General features: G+C 42.3%; 2 protein-coding genes across 3 annotated transcripts in view; both read right to left on the bottom strand.

The window, feature by feature from the left end:
- The window catches only part of LOC117779199, a 54,458-nt gene extending 40,992 nt beyond the window's left edge, over positions 1-13,466 (bottom strand). Inside the window, exons 1-7 of one of the 2 annotated variants that reach the window (XM_034615199.1) lie at positions 13,315-13,466; positions 12,950-13,071; positions 12,032-12,142; positions 11,373-11,426; positions 10,270-10,428; positions 9,905-10,027; positions 8,549-9,637 (exon numbers count right to left, since the gene is read on the bottom strand). In XM_034615199.1, coding sequence (XP_034471090.1) covers positions 9,599-9,637; positions 9,905-10,027; positions 10,270-10,428; positions 11,373-11,426; positions 12,032-12,142; positions 12,950-13,071; positions 13,315-13,321 — 615 coding nt within the window. In that variant the 5' untranslated portion in view covers positions 13,322-13,466 and the 3' untranslated portion in view covers positions 8,549-9,598. Of the gene's footprint in view, positions 1-8,548; positions 9,638-9,904; positions 10,028-10,269; positions 10,429-11,372; positions 11,427-12,031; positions 12,143-12,949; positions 13,072-13,314 lie in introns of those variants that run through there. The other variant, XM_034615200.1, reaches the window with a different exon arrangement.
- A 1,032-nt stretch (positions 13,467-14,498) lies between these two features.
- On the bottom strand, positions 14,499-18,336 carry LOC117779198. The gene is made up of 7 exons (XM_034615198.1): positions 18,168-18,336; positions 17,803-17,924; positions 17,102-17,212; positions 16,690-16,743; positions 15,579-15,737; positions 15,212-15,334; positions 14,499-14,944 (listed from the first exon to the last, which is right to left on the bottom strand). The coding sequence occupies exons 1-7, from the start codon at positions 18,172-18,174 to the stop codon at positions 14,906-14,908; spliced, it is 615 nt and encodes a 204-aa protein (XP_034471089.1). The 5' UTR covers positions 18,175-18,336; the 3' UTR covers positions 14,499-14,905.
- Between the last annotated feature and the right edge of the window lie 2,512 nt (positions 18,337-20,848).

Below are 20,848 nucleotides of genomic sequence, written 5' to 3' on the forward strand. Positions count from 1 at the left end.
TTTCCATTGGTCTGGCTGCTTTGCATTGTAAATCCTCTCTGGCAGGAGTTCTTTGTATTCACTCATCTCCCTCAGGGTTATTTGATGTCATCAAACTCTGTATTATATCTGTCCTGGGTCTATGAATGTGTTTCAGGGTGGATTTTGGAAACTTGCTGATTTCAGAATGTCTGCTTTCACAGCAGGGTCATTCAGGTCCAGAGGAGTCCTGCAGCTTCACTTCAAGAACGAGGAGAGAAAGAAAACACAAGTTTACAGTGGTACTAGCTTTGTGAAGAAGTACTTGGATCTTTTATTCACAACACAGTGAGGAACCTCTGGTCTCCAGGCTGCATGTTGCCCACAAGACAGTTTGATCAGGCCTGTCTGACAATTCACAAAAACAGAAACTCAGAAATAAACTTTCACCCTGTGGTTGTTCGCCACCTTCAACCTGTGCAGTTTATTTCTGCATACATTTAGTTTTTCTGGACTCATATGAGGTCACCCTGACCTTTCCAAATGTTTACAGATTTTTTTATCCCCTATGTAATGGACTCATTGTTTCCCACAATGCATCATGAAAAGTAGTGTACAACCATTGGTCACTAACCAAACAATATATACCATCATGCATTGCACTCGTGGTGGAGAGACGAGAGCAGTGATGGAGAAAAAATGCGCGGATTAGTGTCTGAAAGCTTTTTTGTTCTTTTCTGATGAGCTCACTATATAGTGCTCTATATAGCAGTCACTTTTTGTTTTTGTATATTTGTGTTTTGGGATTTGTACTCTGTATTTTAATCTTCTCCTTCCTTGTGTGTCCCTCGCCTCAGTTTAGTTACGTCCATGTTGTGCCATTTCCTGTTTTATTGTGACCTTCACTTCCTGTTCCCCCCATGTGTCATTGTTGGTCACTTCAATCTTGTGATTGTGTGCACCTGACCTCATGTGTTTCACCTGGGTTCAGTTATTCTGTCTGTGTCAGGTCGTCTCTTCACTTTGGTTCAGTCCAGCTCCTGTGTCTCTGTTTTGAGTTTCAGCTCTTGGATCACCTGAGTTCTCTAACCAGCCGTCTGAGTGTGAGCAATTTAATTAGTTGATTAAGTATTTTTCCCTGCACTTCTTGTTTTGTTCTGTTTCTTTGGCAGCATTTGTGTCCAGTTATATAACAAACGTGACATTAACGAGGCAAAAAAGGCTTTTTGTGAAGTCGATGACCTTGAACTACTTTCAGTTGTAATCAAATCATCCTTGAAGTCAATATTTGTGTTGGATGTAACAAAATTCCCTGAAGGTGTTTGTGATATATCACATTCACAAGAACATAAGGTCACCGTGACCTTGACATTTTACCCAACATCATTTCAGTTCATCTCTGAGTCCAACTGAAGCTTCTTACAGAATTTGACATGTGTTCGTAAAAATGGGGCAGACAAACAACCTGAAAACCTCCACCTAGGTTTTTCTGCATCAAAGGAAAAATACACATTAAACATTAGACCAACATGTCTTTCAGTGTGGTCACTTCTGGCTGAATATGTCTGTCAGGTCATGGTCAAGACCTGTCAGACTGTCCAGAAGAGAAAAGTAATGAGTTCAATATTAAGGACAAGCTAGCTTGGGGGTTGTTCTCCAGAGGCTGGTGTAGTATTTTCATAAATCAGGGGCCAAAATTTACATAGCGGGGCCCAATGATATATCAAACATCCATGTCCAATTCCTGATTCAGTAAGATGCACATTTAAAGATTCAGTGTGTAGAATTTGGTGAGATGTAGTGGTGCAGTTGCATATTGCAGCTGAGTTCCCCTCACAGCTCGCTCCCCTTCCAGACCCGCTCCTGATGTAAATATAAAGTATTTAAATATAAGGGGCTCATTTAAGGGGGAAAGAAGTCCACAATTTTTAGAATTCAGATGAAACACACTAGTTAAAACATCAGTAGGATTATTTCATATTCATTTTCTGCCAATCGATCCCTTTCACCAAAATCTTACACACATTTATGTTTACTTTTAGCTCCATAGCTTTGAACACACACCATTAAATAAATTTTGCTCATTCAAGCACATTGTGTTCTTCCAAAAAACCTGGAAAATAAAAAGTTATTAGTTTATTTAGACAACTGACAGGACATTACCTCAGGAAACATGCAGCTGAACTGGGTGAGTTGTGTGATGCAACAATATGATCGATATTTAAATTCCCATATATTAGTCTTCACTATACCTGACATGCATGGTCTCAATAGCTGCTTCTTTCTGATATCTCTGTCCCAGCTACTATAATGGGGGAAGGTTCCTGATGCTCACAGAGGAATCAGGGCTCCTCCTTGGTTTTCACATCATGGACCATAGAAAGAATTCATAAAATGTTGTTGTGGGTCCAGGAATTTTTTCACTTTCTTTAAGATTGCGAGATGAGAGTGTTTGATAACATTTTTGATGATTTCTCAGGAAATAATTTATGTATCTTGACTGAAAAAGAAATCAAGCATGATTGGTGCAACTTGGTTGAATTTAAGGGGACTGTTGGGCCTTGGTGGAGTTATGCACTTTACTCAGTGGCATTGTAGTTTGATTATAGGGCCTAAAATTCCAACCAAGCTTATGTTTTAAAGCTGTGTTATGTTTGCAAGACATCCACAGTGAGCGAGAAGCGAATCAGAGATTTGTTGGTGGTAAAATCCGCGAGTGCATCTTCAGGACTGTTTACTCCCTTTGTCTGTGTCTCTGTTTGGCCTTTTTAGACCTTCTCTTGTCTCAAACTCTGAGGCTGTGTTAGAGCTGTGCTGAACCGGGATGGAGGAGAACAACATGTTCCTCTGAACTACCCCCTGACCCCAACCAGACTGAGACTGAGACAGACTCCTGCAGTTCACCAGCCAATCCACTGTTCAGTTACACTTTCAGAAAAAGTGAAAGTAAAATTCATTAAATACCCTGAAATCAATTAATTTATTTTTAATTGTAAAAGATACTTCCTGTAAGTGGCTACTCTCAAAAAAATAACTCATTGGGTGAACTCAATTCAATTGTAGCTCCAACTCAATTTAATAAAATCCCTGCAATATAATTTCTTCTCATTGGTCCAACTAATTTCTCTCACATAAAGCTAAAATAACATTATTACATTAACTAGTTGATTAGTTAAGTTGATTTACATAACACCAACTTATCTTTTTTAAAGGCAGCTAAAGTAAAATATCGACATAGATGATGTGAAATTGATTTTAGTTAGTCCAACACAAAATTATATAATTGGAAATTAATCAGGTAATATTGCTTTTCATCTCATCCCCGTTTAGACGCATGAGACAAACCTTGTTTGAGTTTTTTTTTAATTTTTAAATGCTCAGAAACTATCATAGTAAAAACCAACCAACATTGACAACTTTTTTGTTTGTTCTACATACAACAAATATCAAGAAACAAACTGATCAGGAAATAAAAGCAACACAATCCTGAAAGTAATCCTGAATTCAACATCCATACAAATACATATATTTTTATACTTATAATATATTAACTTTTACTTGAATACACTTTTCTTTAATGCTAAACCTTTTGAAGTGCACTGGAAACAAATGGTAATCTTAACAGCTCTGTAGCAGAGTGACTTGCAGCATTAAGAGGCCAAGAAAACTACAGTGTTCTCCTAATATTCAACATGACATCCATACAGCCATAAAGAAGCCAATTTACAGAGTAATGTCTCCCCTTGGGTCCATGCATCTGGCAATATTGATCACAATTGTTCAGAAATAGCCATTCACCAGTTTGACTCTCATGCCCAGCTCTGTAGCTGGTGAAAAATAAATGCCTAGCAATCCCCCAGTCCCCAAAACAACAAGGCAATAAACTTGTTGGTCTGTAAATGAAAACATTTACAGACCAACAGAATCCGGTTTTAACTCATCATAACTCATTAAAGCAGTAATTTAAATGTAGCTTCTAATCTGTAACAGAGTGACTGGCAGCATTAACAGGTCATTCACAACCAATGAAAACTACAGTAACATCATGTTAATCAGAATCAGAATTCTTTTTATTGCCAAGTATATTTACACATACAGGAAATTGCCTTGGTGTGGTTGAGCAGAGTCAAAGTCACATAGATGAAAGGGGAAGTTATGTGGACAAAATTTCCATGTGTGAACATACTTCTCCCATACTTTGTCGGCTGTGTTTCCCGCTCATGCAAACAACTTGATTTTCAGCTGCTGTATCTTTGCATTGAGCTTGTGCCAATTCAAATTCATTTCTGAATAAACTGGAAAGTGTACTTGAGGTTGTCTGGAAAGCTCAGATCAAAGCATTAATGAGCCCAAACAGCATGATGAACCCCATTATCACCCTTCCTAAGTTGTCCATGACTTTGATGCCTTCAATCACGATTCCCACGTCCTCTGGCTCCACATCTCCATCTCTTCAGATAGTGTATATCCACATGATTGCGAGTGCAATGTCCCTCTCTGCACCCTCAGTGGCGGAGGCCTAAACAACCCAAATACAAAACACTTTTTAAGTACAATGCTTCAACACAATAGAAAATTACAAACATAAATATAAAGTAGAATTCTTACATGAACTGCAGTTTCATAGAAGGAAGTTCATCAGTTGTCGGGTCAAAATCTATGGAAGCCCATTTCAATGTGATGGAGAAAATAAAAATCCTGTATCTCATCATTATGACTTAGTATCGTACCTAGTATGTACCCTATTGTTTACATAAGAATAGCATCAACATTTTAGCAAGTTGTGTCCCATCTCCTCTCTCATCTCCTCCTGGAGCGAGGCGGAGTGCACACTCACACACACATACATACACACACACTCACATGAGTCCCCAGGGGTAAATACGTTTTCGTTTTTTTTGGTGCTGCCTTCAGGTGCTGTCAGAAAACCAAAACACTAACCAAGCCAAAGTCACTGTGTGAAAAGGTGCCCACCCCAAATTTCTAATTACGGACAAATCTGAGCAGTCTAGATCCGGGCCTTTCCTCTACTCGACAGTCATCTTAGAGTTACCTAGAACTCCACGTGATGGGCAGCTCTCTCTCTCTCTCTCTCTCTCTCTCTCTCTGTCAGAGTGCATGCTGGGAGTGAGTGTGGTGAGTGTCGTGGAAAACGTGTCAGATTGCTTGATTTTTCTACCTTTTCTTTGCTCTTCCTTCTTTACTCAAAGTAGAAGTGTGTTTCTGTGTAATTAGTAGTGTCAGTAGTAGCAGTTTAGTTGGTAGCTGCCGGTGTGTTTGTGCAGCATGGCTGCTGCAGGTGGAGGCTTCGGCCTCCACAAACTAACACGCCGACACGGCATCAAACTGTGTCCGGCTGTGGACTGCTCTGTCGAAGAGGTCAGTCTGGCTGTAGGTGAGGTTGTTGGCTATGGAAGCGTGAAGTCTGCCTCAAGAATGAACAGCGCTGTGGTGGTTTTTCTAGACAGTACAGACAAAGCCAACCAGCTACTGGAGAGTGGAGTTGTGATTCAGGGCTCTTTCACACCTGTGTTGTCCCTGGCTAATCCTGTTAAAAAGGTCCTAATCTCGAATGTGCCCCCGTTCCTAAAAAACGAGCTCTTAGAGAAAGAGCTGGCGAGACACGGACAGTTAATGTCCTTGATAAAAATGATCCCCATCTACTGTAAATCTCACATCTCAAACATGTCGTGTCTTTCAGGAGACACGTGTTCATGGTGCTAAAAAAGAATGAGGAAGAATTAAACTTGGTCTTCAGGTTTAAAATTGAGGAATTTAATTACACGGTGCATGTAACATCAGGTAAAATGAAATGTTTTGGCCGGTGGTGGCTCCGCTGCTTCCGCACCGGGGCCCCCGCCAGCCTCGGCCGGTGGTGGCTCCGCTGCTTCCGCATCGGGCCCCCCGCCAGCCTCGGCCGGTGGTGGCTCCGCTGCTTCCGCACCGGGGCCCCCGCCAGCCTCGGCCGGTGTTGGCTCCGCTGCTTCCGCACCGGGGCCCCGCCTGCCTCGGGTGGTGCTGAGGCCTCTGTCCCGATGGAGCCACGGAGCGACACACAAAGTTCACAGGAGGAGAACAGTGACGACAACCATCAGGAAAACAAGGTCAGAGATAGTCACACAGCCACTAGAGTGGCGGAGTCAGTGCTCACTGATGAAGAAGATTTTATTTTAACTGCACAGCTAATGCAATTCTGGACAGAAACCATGCAGAACCTCATGGAGCCTCCAGGAGGTGTCTTGTCAACCTGATTGAACAAAATGATCTATGTGACACCTGGAGGCTCCTTCATCACACTCAGCGTCAGTACACTTGGGTCCATACTAGAGACAACACTCTATCTATGGCTCGGCTGGACAGATTTTACTGCTTCAAACATCAGGCCAATGCTCTTCAGAGTTGCTCCATAAACCCAGTTGGCATTTCAGACCATTCACTTGTTCAGGTTTCAGTTTCTATTGAAAATATAAAATGCAGCAGTAGTTACTGGCATTTCAATGTAGCCCTGCTTTCAGATAATGTTTTCAAAAATGCTTTCAGTTTGTTTTGGAACAACTATTCAAAAACTAAATCTGACTACACCTCATTACAACAGTGGTGGGACATAGGAAAGGGTCAAATTAAGCAAGATCTAGCAGAATCCACCGGAGACGGAGAACATATTAAAGTTCTCAAAAACTAAAAGTCAGCTCTATCAGACCTGTTGGGTTTTTCTGCTCAAGGTGCTCTGGTTCGCTCCCGGTTCCAGCATGTTGCCAAGATGGATGCTCCCTCTCACTTCTTCTTTGGCCTCGAACCGTAAGAACGGACAAAAAAGACTCATGAACTCCCTGCGGTCCAACACAGGGCAGCTGCTGCGGGAGTCTGCAGAGATTCGCAGATATGCTGTCAGTTTCTATGAGGAACTTTTCAAGATGGAGTTCCAAGAGAGACCAGAGGTGGCACAGACATTCTCTGAGGGTCTACCCAAGGTTCCTGCAGAGGTCAGTGCAGAGCTACACACACAGCTCTCTGCTGAAGAACTACATGCTGCGCTGCAGAGGATAAAGAACGGCAAGGCTCCGGGCATCGACGGACTTCCTGCGGATTTTTACAAAGTTTTCTGGCCTGTGATTGGAAGAGATCTGCTGTTGGTCCTCAGAGACAGTTTTAACAAAGGACAGCTACCCTTGAGCTGCAGGAGAGCGTGCCAGTCCTCACCCTTCTCCCCAAAAAAAGGAGATCTTCAGGTGATAAAGAACTGGCGACCAGTAGCTCTGCTCTGCACTGACTATATGGTAAAATGGTCTTTATTTCTATTTGCCATTCACACACACATTCCTACAGTGTGTCTATAGGCAGCACCTACTCTATGAGAACAGTACAGCCGTCAGGGGGAATTTGGGGTCCAGTATCTTGTCCAAGGGATGCAGAATGGGGAAGACTGGGATCGAACAGCCGACCTTCTGGTTAGAGGACGACCCGCTCTATCCCCTGAACCCCGCATATTCAATTAAACCTGCATCAACGGAATTGTAAAATGAAAAGCTTCTTGAGGCTGTCCTTCTTCAATTTTAATGTTGCATATGTTGGTGCTATATTATTATTTATACTGATAGTAAATATATTTTTTAAATATACAATTTGATTTGGTAAAATTACATTTTCTGTATCAGTACTTTTTAAGCATATTTTAACAATACCACAATACAGATATCTGTGATCCTTTTGGTCACTCTAATTGTGATACACATTTTTCACACCAGCTCATCTAATTCCAAGTGAATGAAGGTTTTATCTTTCTAACTTGTCCTTTGACTTTCCACAGAGCCACTGGGCAGATGAACTGCAGCTATGAGGCTGAGCCCTGAATGAAGTGCGGTGTCAGATAATGACGTGGAGTATGTTTCATGGAATACAATGAATAATAATGAATACCGACAGGAGGACAGACTGGATCCTTTTTACGTCAATCACCCTGATCATGAAGTGTTTTAACTATGTCTGTTTAGCTGTGAGTTTAATGTATTAAATAAATAAAACAGTTTTATATACGTACGAAGTGTTAGGTGTACACTACTCATCTGGAACAAAGTCAGACTGAATGTGCTGGATTTACTGTGTTATTAGAAAATACACATCAGCAAGTTATGTAATTACAGAACATATATTAGGTAAAAACCACCAAACCTCAGAGATTGTAGAACACGTAAAGGCTGCTGATCAGGCAAAAAACTCTTTTGGACACGACTCCCCTCTGATAGTAAATTAGTGATTAAGCTTTAACAAAATGAACAGTTATCAGAACTTAACTGTGAATGATCTTATGAGCTTACTCCTGTACGGATGTGTGCACCTGTGATGATTCTGATTTGTTCTAGTACGTGAAAAGAAATGGAGCAATCGGCCATTTTCTTTTCAAATCTTAACTCATTGATGCTTTTGGATCAATTTGTAAATTTGTTTTCACGAGAGTAGTGCGCTGTAAATACTAAACAGTAGTATACCGGATTAAATACCAGCTGTGCTTCAAGGTACACAGTGACATGTCTTCTCACATGCTGAAACCAAATCAGTTTTTTCCCAAAGAAAAGCAGCAACTGCAAACAACTACGGGTTAACTTTTTTATTGTTCACAGTTAATTGCAGTGACAAAGGAAAGTGTGAAGCGTTAATAGGTAGTGATCGTTATAAAGTTACCAACAATCTGAGCACAAGTATTTTTTAAGCAAAGCGTAATGTGCATAATAAGCATTAAAATGAAATGTAATTGTCGTCTCCATACAGTTGAAATATTAACCTTCTCTAACCTTCAACAGAAGATATGGTTATTAATAACATGTTCAGTTACTTGTCCCCATTTCTACTGTCATCCAACGTTTTCACAACATTACTACAACTGTAGACTACGACCCTGTTCATATCCTACCTGGCATTAACATGCATGCTGAGTAATCCAGTCCCATGTCAGCACAGGTCAGTGATGAATGCACCTAGGACATATTGGGCTCCGACCACACATTCAGAGATGCGGCCACATTCTGTCTGCAGTGTGAATAAGGAATGTTTCTCCAGGTGTAAACACACATACATCCCTGGAGTCTCAGAATGGATGTTAATACCTGGTCTGAAGAGGGCCTATGATTAAACCACATGAGAAAATGAATACATACAAAAACAGATCTAATGGAAAAAGTGTTCAGTCATATATGTGAGGACATTGTAATTTTACTAACACTAAAGCTGCATGTATTGTTTTCATACCACTCTGGGGCACTAGGACAAGCTGTAAACAAAACACCGACATATTATCTTATAAAATGATTTGCTTCAGCAAACAGTGACAGTGGGAGTCCTGCTAGTTCCTGACTTTCTGTTGCTGCTTCCTGCTCCATGATCACCTGCTGCTCTCTGACTGTGAGTGTCCGCTGGCTGCTCCTGAGCAGACAGTGAACAAGTGGTTTCATCCCATTTTTAGCTTTCAACAGCTGCGACTTCAAAAAAAGCAAAACAACGAGCTAAAAGAGGCTAAACAGAGGAGGCAACACATTTCACATTACACACCATAAGTCATGTCGTCCACTGTTAATATAAAAAGTGTTAGTGCAGCTTTGACATTAGCATTAGTGTGTGACTGTGCATCCCTTTTGTACGCGTCTCCTCACTGTTGGACGGCGGGGGCTTGTACAGTGATCACCGTCTGGGACAGGGAACAAGGACAGGAGACATTTAAAACAGAATGAGCAACTACTAAAGTAAAATGGTGAAGTAACTGTTAAATCTTTAGACTTCTAGTTCCGTGGGCCCCTAATGTAAATCTCTGTACAATTCCAAACCCAGCTGGTTTGGCCCTGATTTCTGGATTTAACAGGTCTTTTCACCAGTCTTTCTTTTGCGTTTGGTATGTTCAGGCGTTATTAGGGAAACCTAGAGCTGCTGCAGCATCCCTGGCATGGTGTCTACTCACCATTTTGGGGGCTGGTGAGCAGCAGTTGACCACTTTGCAGCAGTAGGTGGCCAGAGTGACGGAGATGGCCAACAGAGCAGCCTGGATGAGCACAGACTCAACAGAAAAGTGGGAGCGGATATTCTGAAAGTGAGACGACGTTGGCAAAGAAAGAAATCAATGAAGGAGGAAATATCAAGTGTGCTTTCATCTGCTTTCGGTCTTTAAAATGGACAGATATTTCTAAATCTATCCAATAATTGTTTTATTGTGGTTTCAATTTTATGTTAATGTATTTTTTTTTCAACATTGACATTTACATAAAACTTGATAGACACGTGTAAATCTGACAAATAGTGTTTTAAGTAGTTATAGTAATAAACCACCTCAAGGTTATGGCAGATTTCGCCAATTCGAAGTGTGCTGTTGTCGTAGTGATTGTGCCAGCAGTAGACGGGTGAGTCGTCCATTTTAATCAGACAACAGATCAGGTTGAACAGGGACGCGCCACTCGCCACAATCTGCATCCCCAGACAGGCTCTCAGCTGAAAGACACACACAGCAAAATACAGGGACACGACTTTAAACACAGTTCTCTCTAGAATAACACTTTTTCCCATCTACAGACGAAATGAGCGATGGACTTGATGTTTAAATCCTTAAATAGCTAGATGCAGCATTTGAAATTGTCATGTCTGGTTTGAAATAGGGGCAAGAACTAGTGGTGCACCGATGTATCGGCCGTATATCGGTAGTGGCCGATATTCGCCTTGTTTACTGCCATCGCCGTATCTGTAATAAACTTGACTTTCACCGATAACATTGGCCGATGTTCATTGGTATGTTTTCTGCAGCCTGCCAATCTGGCATCCAGATTATGGTACACTGACGCCGGGTTTACACCGGGCGCTGAAGCGCCGCGCCGCGCAGCGCCAAGGAAAGCCAGGCGCCTCCCATCCACCCCCCTGTTCAACCTTTGTGCGGTTCACATGGGCTGCGATGCACCGCGCCGCGCCAGCACCCTTCACCGATGGTTTCGGCTTCTCCTCCATGTTCTTTTACAAGACACACAGTCCACAGCATTTAGATCAGTCCTGCTCTGGATCTGTCTTTGAAAAATCCTGTCACTCTCAACCTGTATGTATATTTGCCTAAAGAGTCAACAGCCAGCTCCATTCAGTCTTTCCCAGCGACTCACCTGACGGAGGAAGAGACAGAATCCTGCAGAGGATTTATTGCTGTTGTGAACGCGTCTGAGCAGAGAATCATCTGCTGCGTTATTAATGTGTGAAACCCTGGAGAAAGTCCTCACCCATTTCTCAAGGTCGTGTCTGAGAACAGCTACATTTTCTTTCTTTCTTCATTTCTCAACACTAAGAATTTGATTTGTCATATTTGCTTTTCCCGAAAAAAGCAGAAGTTGCCTTGTTACTTCCCCTTCCTGTGCACAGACTACTACTGGTCACCATGTTCCCACCAGCTCACTCACCGTTGGCAGATGGAGGTTCTGTGCTGCGACAGCCACACTCCCGGCTATCACCACCTGTGGAGAGAACAAAACCACACTGTCACGGAGGCAGGGAATCACATTAAGAGTCTGGGTTAAGGTGAGGGTTTTCAATTTGGGGTCAAATAAACTTAAGAAAACTGGTAATTAAATGGTTCTTAGTATGAAAAGAAGTAATCAAGCATTATGATGATTAAATACAAAAAGAAAAAGAGTGGAAAATACCCAAAATATGAATATAGTGTTCGAATAATTGGAACATTTTAAATGTTTGAGTAAAAACAGATCGACCAAAACAAAAACCACACAGTTATGTGTTTCCTTTTTACATATTTATCATCTTTGACATGTTGCCTTGAATTTTTTCATGCCACATAAAAATGAAATAACATGGCAAACCAAAAGATGAGGAGGACTGAGCTTCAGCGTGGACCTGCTAATACTACAAGTTTGAAATAGAAATGCATTGTCTATGCTAAAATGTATAATCAGCTGTCCAATCACAATCAGCCTCAATGCTTCTATAATGTCATTAAATACTTGAACATGTGAAAAGACCCGAACATGTTTTAGAAGAAAGTATCTCTGAATGAGTGAAGAGAGTGTTCAGATTTTGTCTGACATCTGGAAGACGAGCTTACCAGTAGAGATGAAATGAAGAAGGCGATGTCGATACCTATGTGACTCAGGCCTTTGGCCAGAAACACGGCCACACAGACGATCTGAAACACACTCAGGCCGATCTGAGTGACCTGAAACCAACACACACACAGAGAAGAGCTCAGGTGAAAGTTGCCCAATAACACACACACACACACACACACACACACACACACACACACACACACACACACAAGCAGCCCTGTCTCCATAACTTCAGAGGACAAGTCCCCATAATGTGTCTGTGTTAAAAGAACGAAAACACGTCATTCCCTGTTGCCAGTAGGTGGCGATATGACATTAACTGAATATTGGCATGTGGATGTCTTTCACATGTGACACTTGGGGAAGATTGGCCAATTTATATGTGAGCTTCAACCATTCCTTTTTGAATGGTGAAACAGAGAAATTCACCATGCTGTACGCGGACAAACCGCTGTCACAGTGAGTGATCATCAATGTCTTCATGTCTTTCTGACCTAGTTGATGGTGAATGTGATCAACCTGCTATAGGAGAAGCAATTAAACTATGAAAAGATGTAATTATCAGTAGGTACAACTATAACTGGAACAACTCTCTCTCTCTCTCTCTCTCTCTCTCTCTCTCTCTCTCTCTCTCTGTGTCTGCTCTCTCTCTCTCTCTCTCTCTCTCTGTGTCTGCTCTCTCTCTCTCTCTCTCTCTCTCTCTCTCTCTCTCTCTCTCTCTCTTTCTCTCTCTCTCTCTCTGTGTCTGCTCTCTCTCTCTCTCTCTCTCTCTCTCTCTCTCTCTCTCTCTCTCTCTCTGTGTCTGCTCTCTCTCTCTCTCTCTCTCTCTCTGTGTCTGCTCTCTCTCTCTCTCTCTCTCTCTCTCTCTCTCTCTCTCTCTCTCTCTCTCTCTCTCTCTCTCTCTATCTCTGTACCCCCAGGGCCTTGGGTTCTGCCTCCAGGTACTTCTGGACCCTTTGGACGTTTTTCTGGAAGCTGACCTCGACAAGGGGGCTCTGGGCCGGCCTGACGCCGTCCTCCACCGTGGCTGCTTCATCTAAAAAACACATGTCATGTCGTGTGTGTTGTTAGTGAGCAAAACACGGCGAAGGAGAGGAAGGAACATGGAAGAGCATGCACTCGCAGGCGCGTTTGCAGCGGAAGCTTCAGCGTATCAAGCCGAGCACAACATCTGGATTGCATCACTCCGGACAAACAACAACTCGGGTCCTCAAGCGCCCTTTCCTCACCGTTAGATGAAAACTGTGCGTATTAAAAAAGCGTCTTTATTTTTTTTTACCTGCCATGGTCGCAGTATCCGCCACAAGCTCACAAACAGATGTCTTCCCCTTTTTGTTCCTGGATCTACTGGTCCCAGACTGAAGTTTTGCAACAGTTTGGACAGTGAGAGTGGTCGAGTCCCGCCCCACATCTGTCACTGCAACATGACTCCCTGCTGCAAATATATATAAATAAATAAATAAATAAATGTATAAATAAATACATAAATAAATGCATAAATAAATAAGGAAATAAATTAATTAATACAGAAATAAATACAGAAATACAGAAAAGAAACAACAGATAAAAACATAAAATGCCTCCGTACTGCTCCTGTGGTGTCATCCGAGTGTCCGTAAGCCCCGGCATTCACCCACCCCTCCATCAGCATGTAGATAATAAGGGAATTCTCTTTGTTAGTGTAGAACAGGCCTATTCAACTAGTTTTCTATGGCCCGTAAAACAAGAGAGATACTGATTCATGTCACTCGTCTACAAACAGTATATACTTGTCATGACAGATTCTCTTAATCATGTTTTTTAAAGTGAATATGATGGGGAAGACCCCGGACCCCCCCTCGCTGGTTATTTCTCCCACTGGCTTGTTACTCCATTTCTTTCAGGAGGTTCAGCTCAGCCTGAGCAGCTTCAGTCAGATCCTGATCGGGTCTAATACACTGTTTTACTATATACATCTTGTTTTCTATACATTTGTGAATATGGACACAGGGATGTCACCTTTTGCACATCTGTATCAAGCCTTAATCATCGCTTTACTTTTCTTTACGTACCGACCGGCAGCTGTCTGAACAAAAGGGATGCATGTCCCCAGCTTATTCTATGTAGTAAAATATCAACTAACATAAGAGTTGTGAATATTGAGTGTGGCCCACAAACCCTCAGCGCTTTTCCTGTTTGGCCCACTTGTTATTGAAGTTGAATAGCCTTGGTGTACAACATGCAGGGATATGATCTCACAACCTGTCCCGATTAAATAAAAACAATTAACAATGAAACCAGTTCACAGGGATGTTCACTATCTTGTAAGTGCCGGTTGTGCAGAATGGCCTCATGATTTATGTGTTAAAAGATCAAATAAACATCACTGGAACATTGGATGAAATGGTGGAGCTACATACGTGAATTTGTATATCGTTGCGTTGTTTTTCATATGAAGAGAAAGCTGAAGATCACACACACACACACAGAATATATCAAACTTTATTGGCACAGGCAGTTACAAACAGGTGAACAAAGTGCTCACACACTGTGGATAACTTTACATGCAGCGAGGTCCCTCATTTCTCCTCACTTCCTCACTTCACCGCATTACCTGATTGGATGAGCTCCAGCTGCACTACACCCACTACTGCTGCTCCTGAGCAGACAGTGAACAAGTGGTTTCATCCCATTTTTAGCTTTCAACAGCTGCGACTTCAAAAAAAGCAAAACAACGAGCTCAAAGAGGCTAAACAGGAGGAGGAACTGCGGCAACACATTTCACATTACACACCATAAGTCATGTCGTCCACTGTTAATATAAAAAGTGTTAGTGCAGCTTTGACATTAGCATTAGTGTGTGACTGTGCATCCCTTTTGTACGCGTCTCCTCACTGTTGGACGGCGGGGGCTTGTACAGTGATCACCGTCTGGGACAGGGAACAAGGACAGGAGACATTTAAAACAGAATGAGCAACTACTAAAGTAAAATGGTTAAGTAACTGTTAAATCTTTAGACTTCTAGTTTCGTGGGCCCCTAATGTAAATCTCTGTACAATTCCAAACCCAGCTGGTTTGGCCCTGATTTCTGGATTTAACAGGTCTTTTCACCAGTCTTTCTTTTGCGTTTGGTATGTTCAGGCGTCATTAGGGAAACCTAGAGCTGCTGCAGCATCCCTGGCATGGTGTCTACTCACCATTTTGGGGGCTGGTGAGCAGCAGTTGACCACTTTGCAGCAGTAGGTGGCCAGAGTGACGGAGATGGCCAACAGAGCAGCCTGGATGAGCACAGACTCAACAAAAAAGTGGGAGCGGATATTCTGAAAGTGAGACGACGTTGGCAAAGAAAGAAATCAATGAAGGAGGAAATATCAAGTGTGCTTTCATCTGCTTTCGGTCTTTAAAATGGACAGATATTTCTAAATCTATCCAATAATTGTTTTATTGTGGTTTCAATTTTATGTAAATGTTTTTTTTATTTTTAACATTTACATTTACATAAAACTTGATAGACACGTGTAAATCTAATAAATAGTGTTTTAAGTAGTTATAGTAATAAACCACCTCAAGGTTATGGCAGATTTCGCCAATTCGAAGTGTGCTGTTGTCGTAGTGATAGTGCCAGCAGTAGACGGGTGAGTCGTCCATTTTAATCAGACAACAGATCAGGTTGAACAGGGACGCGCCACTCGCCACAATCTGCATCCCCAGACAGGCTCTCAGCTGAAAGACACACACAGCAAAATACAGGGACAACTTTAAACACAGTTCTCTCTAGAATAACACTTTTTCCCATCGACAGACGAAATGAGCGATGGAGTTGATGTTTAAATCCTTAAATAAGAATGATAAAGGCAAACAAGTTCAAGCTGCACTAGATAAATTATAACCCTAACAACAGCATTTGAAATTGTCATGTCTGGTTTTAAATAGGGGCAAGAACACACATGCATCCCAGCATCACTTTCATCTGCTGGTTATTGATGATGGTGTGTAGTTTTGTCCCAGTCTGAGTTTACAGATGTGTCCATTGTTTACGTGTGTGTCATTGAATGTGTGTTTCTGTCGAAAGAGAGACAGAGAGAGCGGGAGAGAGAGAGAGAGAGAGAGAGAGAGAGAGAGAGAGAGAGAGAGAGAGAGAGAGAGAGAGAGAGAGAGGTGTAAGGTGAGCTGTGTGCAACTCTACTATAGAGTAAGATTTTACTAAAACTAGAACTAATGTGTTTAGCTTCTCCTCCATGTTCTTTTACAAGACACACAGTCCACAGCATTTAGATCAGTCCTGCTCTGGATCTGTCTTTGAAAAATCCTGTCACTCTCAACCTGTATGTATATTTGCCTAAAGAGTCAACAGCCAGCTCCATTCAGTCTTTCCCAGCGACTCACCTGACGGAGGAAGAGACAGAATCCTGCAGAGGATTTATTGCTGTTGTGAACGCGTCTGAGCAGAGAATCATCTGCTGCGTTATTAATGTGTGAAACCCTGGAGAAAGTCCTCACCCATTTCTCAAGGTCGTGTCTGAGAACAGCTACATTTTCTTTCGTTCTTCATTTCTCAACACCAAGAATTTGATTTGTCATATTTGCTTTTGCCGAAAAGCAGAAGTTGCCTTGTTACTTCCCCTTCCTGTGCACAGACTACTACTGGTCACCATGTTCCCACCAGCTCACTCACCGTTGGCAGATGGAGGTTCTGTGCTGCGACAGCCACACTCCCGGCTATCACCACCTGTGGAGAGAACAAAACCACACTGTCACGGAGGCAGGGAATCACATTAAGAGTCTGGGTTAAGGTGAGGGTTTTCAATTTGGGGTCAAATAAACTTAAGAAAACTGGTAATTAAATGGTTCTTAGTATGAAAAGAAGTAATCAAGCATTATGATGATTAAATACAAAAAGAAAAAAAGTGGAAAATACAGGCTAAAATGTATAATCAGCTGTCCAATCACAATCAGCCTGAATGCTTCTATAATGTCATTAAATACTTGAACATGTGAAAAGACCCGAACATGTTTTAGAAGAAAGTATCTCTGAATGAGTGAAGAGAGTGTTCAGATTTTGTCTGACATCTGGAAGACGAGCTTACCAGTAGAGATGAAATGAAGAAGGCGATGTCGATACCTATGTGACTCAGGCCTTTGGCCAGAAACACGGCCACACAGACGATCTGAAACACACTCAGGCCGATCTGAGTGACCTGAAACCAACACACACACAGAGAAGAGCTCAGGTGAAAGTTGCCCAATAACACACACACACACACACACACACACACACACACACACACACACACACACACACACACACACACACACACACACACACAAGCAGCCCTGTCTCCATAACTTCAGAGGACAAGTCCCCATAATGTGTCTGTGTTAAAAGAACGAAAACACGTCATTCCCTGTTGCCAGTAGGTGGCGATATGACATTAACTGAATATTGGCATGTGGATGTCTTTCACATGTGACACTTGGGGAAGATTGGCCAATTTATATGTGAGCTTCAACCATTCCTTTTTGAATGGTGAAACAGAGAAATTCACCATGCTGTACGCGGACAAACCGCTGTCACAGTGAGTGATCATCAATGTCTTCATGTCTTTCTGACCTAGTTGATGGTGAATGTGATCAACCTGCTATAGGAGAAGCAATTAAACTATGAAAAGATGTAATTATCAGTAGGTACAACTATAACTGGAACATCTCTCTCTCTCTCTCTCTCTCTCTCTCTCTCTCTCTCTCTCTCTCTCTCTCTCTCTCTCTCTCTCTCTCTCTCTCTCTCTACCCCCAGGGCCTTGGGTTCCGCCTCCAGGTACTTCTGGACCCTTTGGACGTTTTTCTGGAAGCTGACCTCGACCAGGGGGCTCTGGGCCGGCCTGACGCCGTCCTCCACCGTGGCTGCTTCATCTAAAAAACACATGTCATGTCGTGTGTGTTGTTAGTGAGCAAAACACGGCGAAGGAGAGGAAGGAACATGGAAGAACATGCACTCGCAGGCGCGTTTGCAGCGGAAGCTTCAGCGTATCAAGCCGAGCACAACATCTGGATTGCATCACTCCGGACAAACAACAACTCGGGTCCTCATGGGCCCTTTCCTCACCGTTAGCTGAAAACTGTGCGTATTAATAAAGCGTCTTTATTTTTTTTTACCTGCCATGGTCGCAGTATCCGCCACAAGCTCACAAACAGATGTCTTCCCCTTTTTGTTCCTGGATCTACTGGTCCCAGACTGAAGTTTTGCAACAGTTTGGACAGTGAGAGTGGTCGAGTCCCGCCCCACATCTGTCACTGCAACATGACTCCCTGCTGCACACTTCCCCTCAGCACCGCTATCCGCGCTGTGAAAGCAGCCCTCTGATTGGCTGACTGCAGGATAAGTCACTTCCAAAAATCTGCTGCCATTTCACACTGGAGCACACAGAGCAACACACATTACTGTTCAACACGGTGCAAGGTGAAGCACGTTAAAGGGATGGTTCACCCAAAATATGGAAATTCACTCATTATCTATACATGCAGATGGAGGGGCGGGTATGGAAGCCCATTTCCGCCACTGTGATGGAAAAAATATAGATCCTGTAAGTCATTATAAAGAGAAACCTTCATAACTAAGTCATAATTATGATACTCGACCATTACTGACAATACTCCATCAATTCATTGACCTTCCATTATGCTACAAAATGTTTATTCTAATCAATGCTGCAAATACCCTCATCTTGATGATGTTCTCCTTTACACTTGACATCTATTGCACTTCTGTCCGTCCTGGGAGAGGATGTCACACCTTGTTAAAGACCTATGAGACAAAGTGTGATTTGTGAATATGGGCTATACAAATACAATTTGATTGATTGATTGACTGATAGTTATGAGATAATTAATATCTCATCAATACATGTTACTGACTTGACTTCTTCCCCGGAGTCCCTTTGCCTTATCGTCTGCAGATCCAGGGCCGCGGCTGTGGCCACATCGTGGATTATGATCTGTGGATCGCGTATCAGAGATCGTAATGTTGGATCCAGTATGGCGGATTCTGTATTGTGCTGGCTGATCATGATAATAATGGCAGATTCTGTATCGTGTTGGCATCTGATCGTGGTGGTGGACCACAACCGAGGTGGCAGCTGCTGATGGATCCTAATGGACAATGACTGTGGACTATAGTGGCATCCAATCTTGATGGTGGATCATGATCGTGGTGGCTGCTGACCATAGACTATGATTGCAGCAGGACTGCTCAATACATAGTATTTCTCCTCAGATACTCGACCATTACTGACAATAATCCATCAATTCATTGACCTTCAGTTATGCTACAAAGTGTTTATTCTAATCAATGCTGCAAATCTTTCTTATGTTCTCCTTTACACGTGACATCTATTGCACTTCTGTCCGTCCTGGGAGAGGGATCCCTCACATGTGGCTCTCTCTGAGGTTAAAGCCCTATGAAACAAATTGTGATTTGTGAATATGGGCTATACAAATAAAATTTGATTGATTGATTGACTGATAGTTATGATAGTCTGTAAGCCCCGGCATTCACCCACCCCTCCATCAGCATGTAGATAATAAGGGAATTCTCTTTGTTAGTGTAGAACGGGCCTATTCAACTAGTTTTCTATGGCCCGTAAAACAAGAGAGATACTGATTCATGTCGCTCGTCTACAAACAGTATATACTTGTCATGACAGATTCTCTTAATCATGTTTTTTAAAGTGAATATGATGGGGAAGACCCCGGACCCCCCCTCGCTGGTTATTTCTCCCACTGGCTTGTTACTCCATTTCTTTCAGGAGGTTCAGCTCAGCCTGAGCAGCTTCAGTCAGATCCTGATCGGGTCTAATACACTGTTTTACTATATACATCTTGTTTTCTATACATTTGTGAATATGGACACAGGGATGTCACCTTTTGCACATCTGTATCAAGCCTTAATCATCGCTTTACTTTTCTTTACGTACCGACCGGCAGCTGTCTGAACAAAAGGGATGCATGTCCCCAGCTTATTCTATGTAGTAAAATATCAACTAACATAAGAGTTGTGAATATTGAGTGTGGCCCACAAACCCTCAGTGCTTTTCCTGTTTGGCCCACTTGTTATTGACGTTGAATAGCCTTGGTGTACAACATGCAGGGATATGATCTCACAACCTGTCCCTATTAAATAAAAACAATTAACAATGAAACCAGTTCACAGGGATGTTCACTATCTTGTCAGTGCCGGTTGTGCAGAATGGCCTCATGATTTATGTGTTAAAAGATCAAATAAACATCACTGGAACATTGGATGAAATGGTGGAGCTACATACGTGAATTTGTATATCGTTGCGTTGTTTTTCATATGAAGAGAAAGCTGAAGATCACACACACACACAGAATATATCAAACTTTATTGGCACAGGCAGTTACAAACAGGTGAACAAAGTGCTCACACACTGTGGATAACTTTACATGCAGCGAGGTCCCTCATTTCTCCTCACTTCCTCACTTCACCGCGTTACCTGATATTGGACGAGCTACACCCACTACTGCTCTCTGTAAAACTACTGCAGAAGCTGGCGGTCAACGCTGACACAGTTGGAGATTGGCTAGTGATTGATTCCAGTCGGTCATTTCCCAGCACTTCACATTTTTATCATATTAACACAAGTGGGGGGGGGGGGTTCTTCATTAAAGGCAGGTTTTAAGCCAGCTCACACAAATAATATTTCCCCCTCATGCTTTCCATGTGTGCAGCTAGTTCTAGTCCAGGTTTTGATATAACAACTTTCACCAGAACTACCTTCTATTCGATAAAGTGTATTCCCTATAAAACCAGCTTAGTT

The sequence above is a fragment of the Hippoglossus hippoglossus genome, chromosome 18 (genome assembly GCF_009819705.1).
Source record: "Hippoglossus hippoglossus isolate fHipHip1 chromosome 18, fHipHip1.pri, whole genome shotgun sequence".
Lineage (NCBI taxonomy): Eukaryota > Metazoa > Chordata > Actinopteri > Pleuronectiformes > Pleuronectidae > Hippoglossus > Hippoglossus hippoglossus.

Excerpts from the sequence above, each read along its gene's own strand:
- LOC117779198 (XM_034615198.1), bottom strand. Across the intron at positions 17,213-17,802 it reads CGGAACCCAAGGCCCTGGGG|GTCACTCAGATCGGCCTGAG; the intron begins GTAGAGAGAGAG and ends TGTTGGTTTCAG. Across the intron at positions 16,744-17,101 it reads TCTTCATTTCATCTCTACTG|GTGGTGATAGCCGGGAGTGT; the intron begins GTAAGCTCGTCT and ends TTCTCTCCACAG.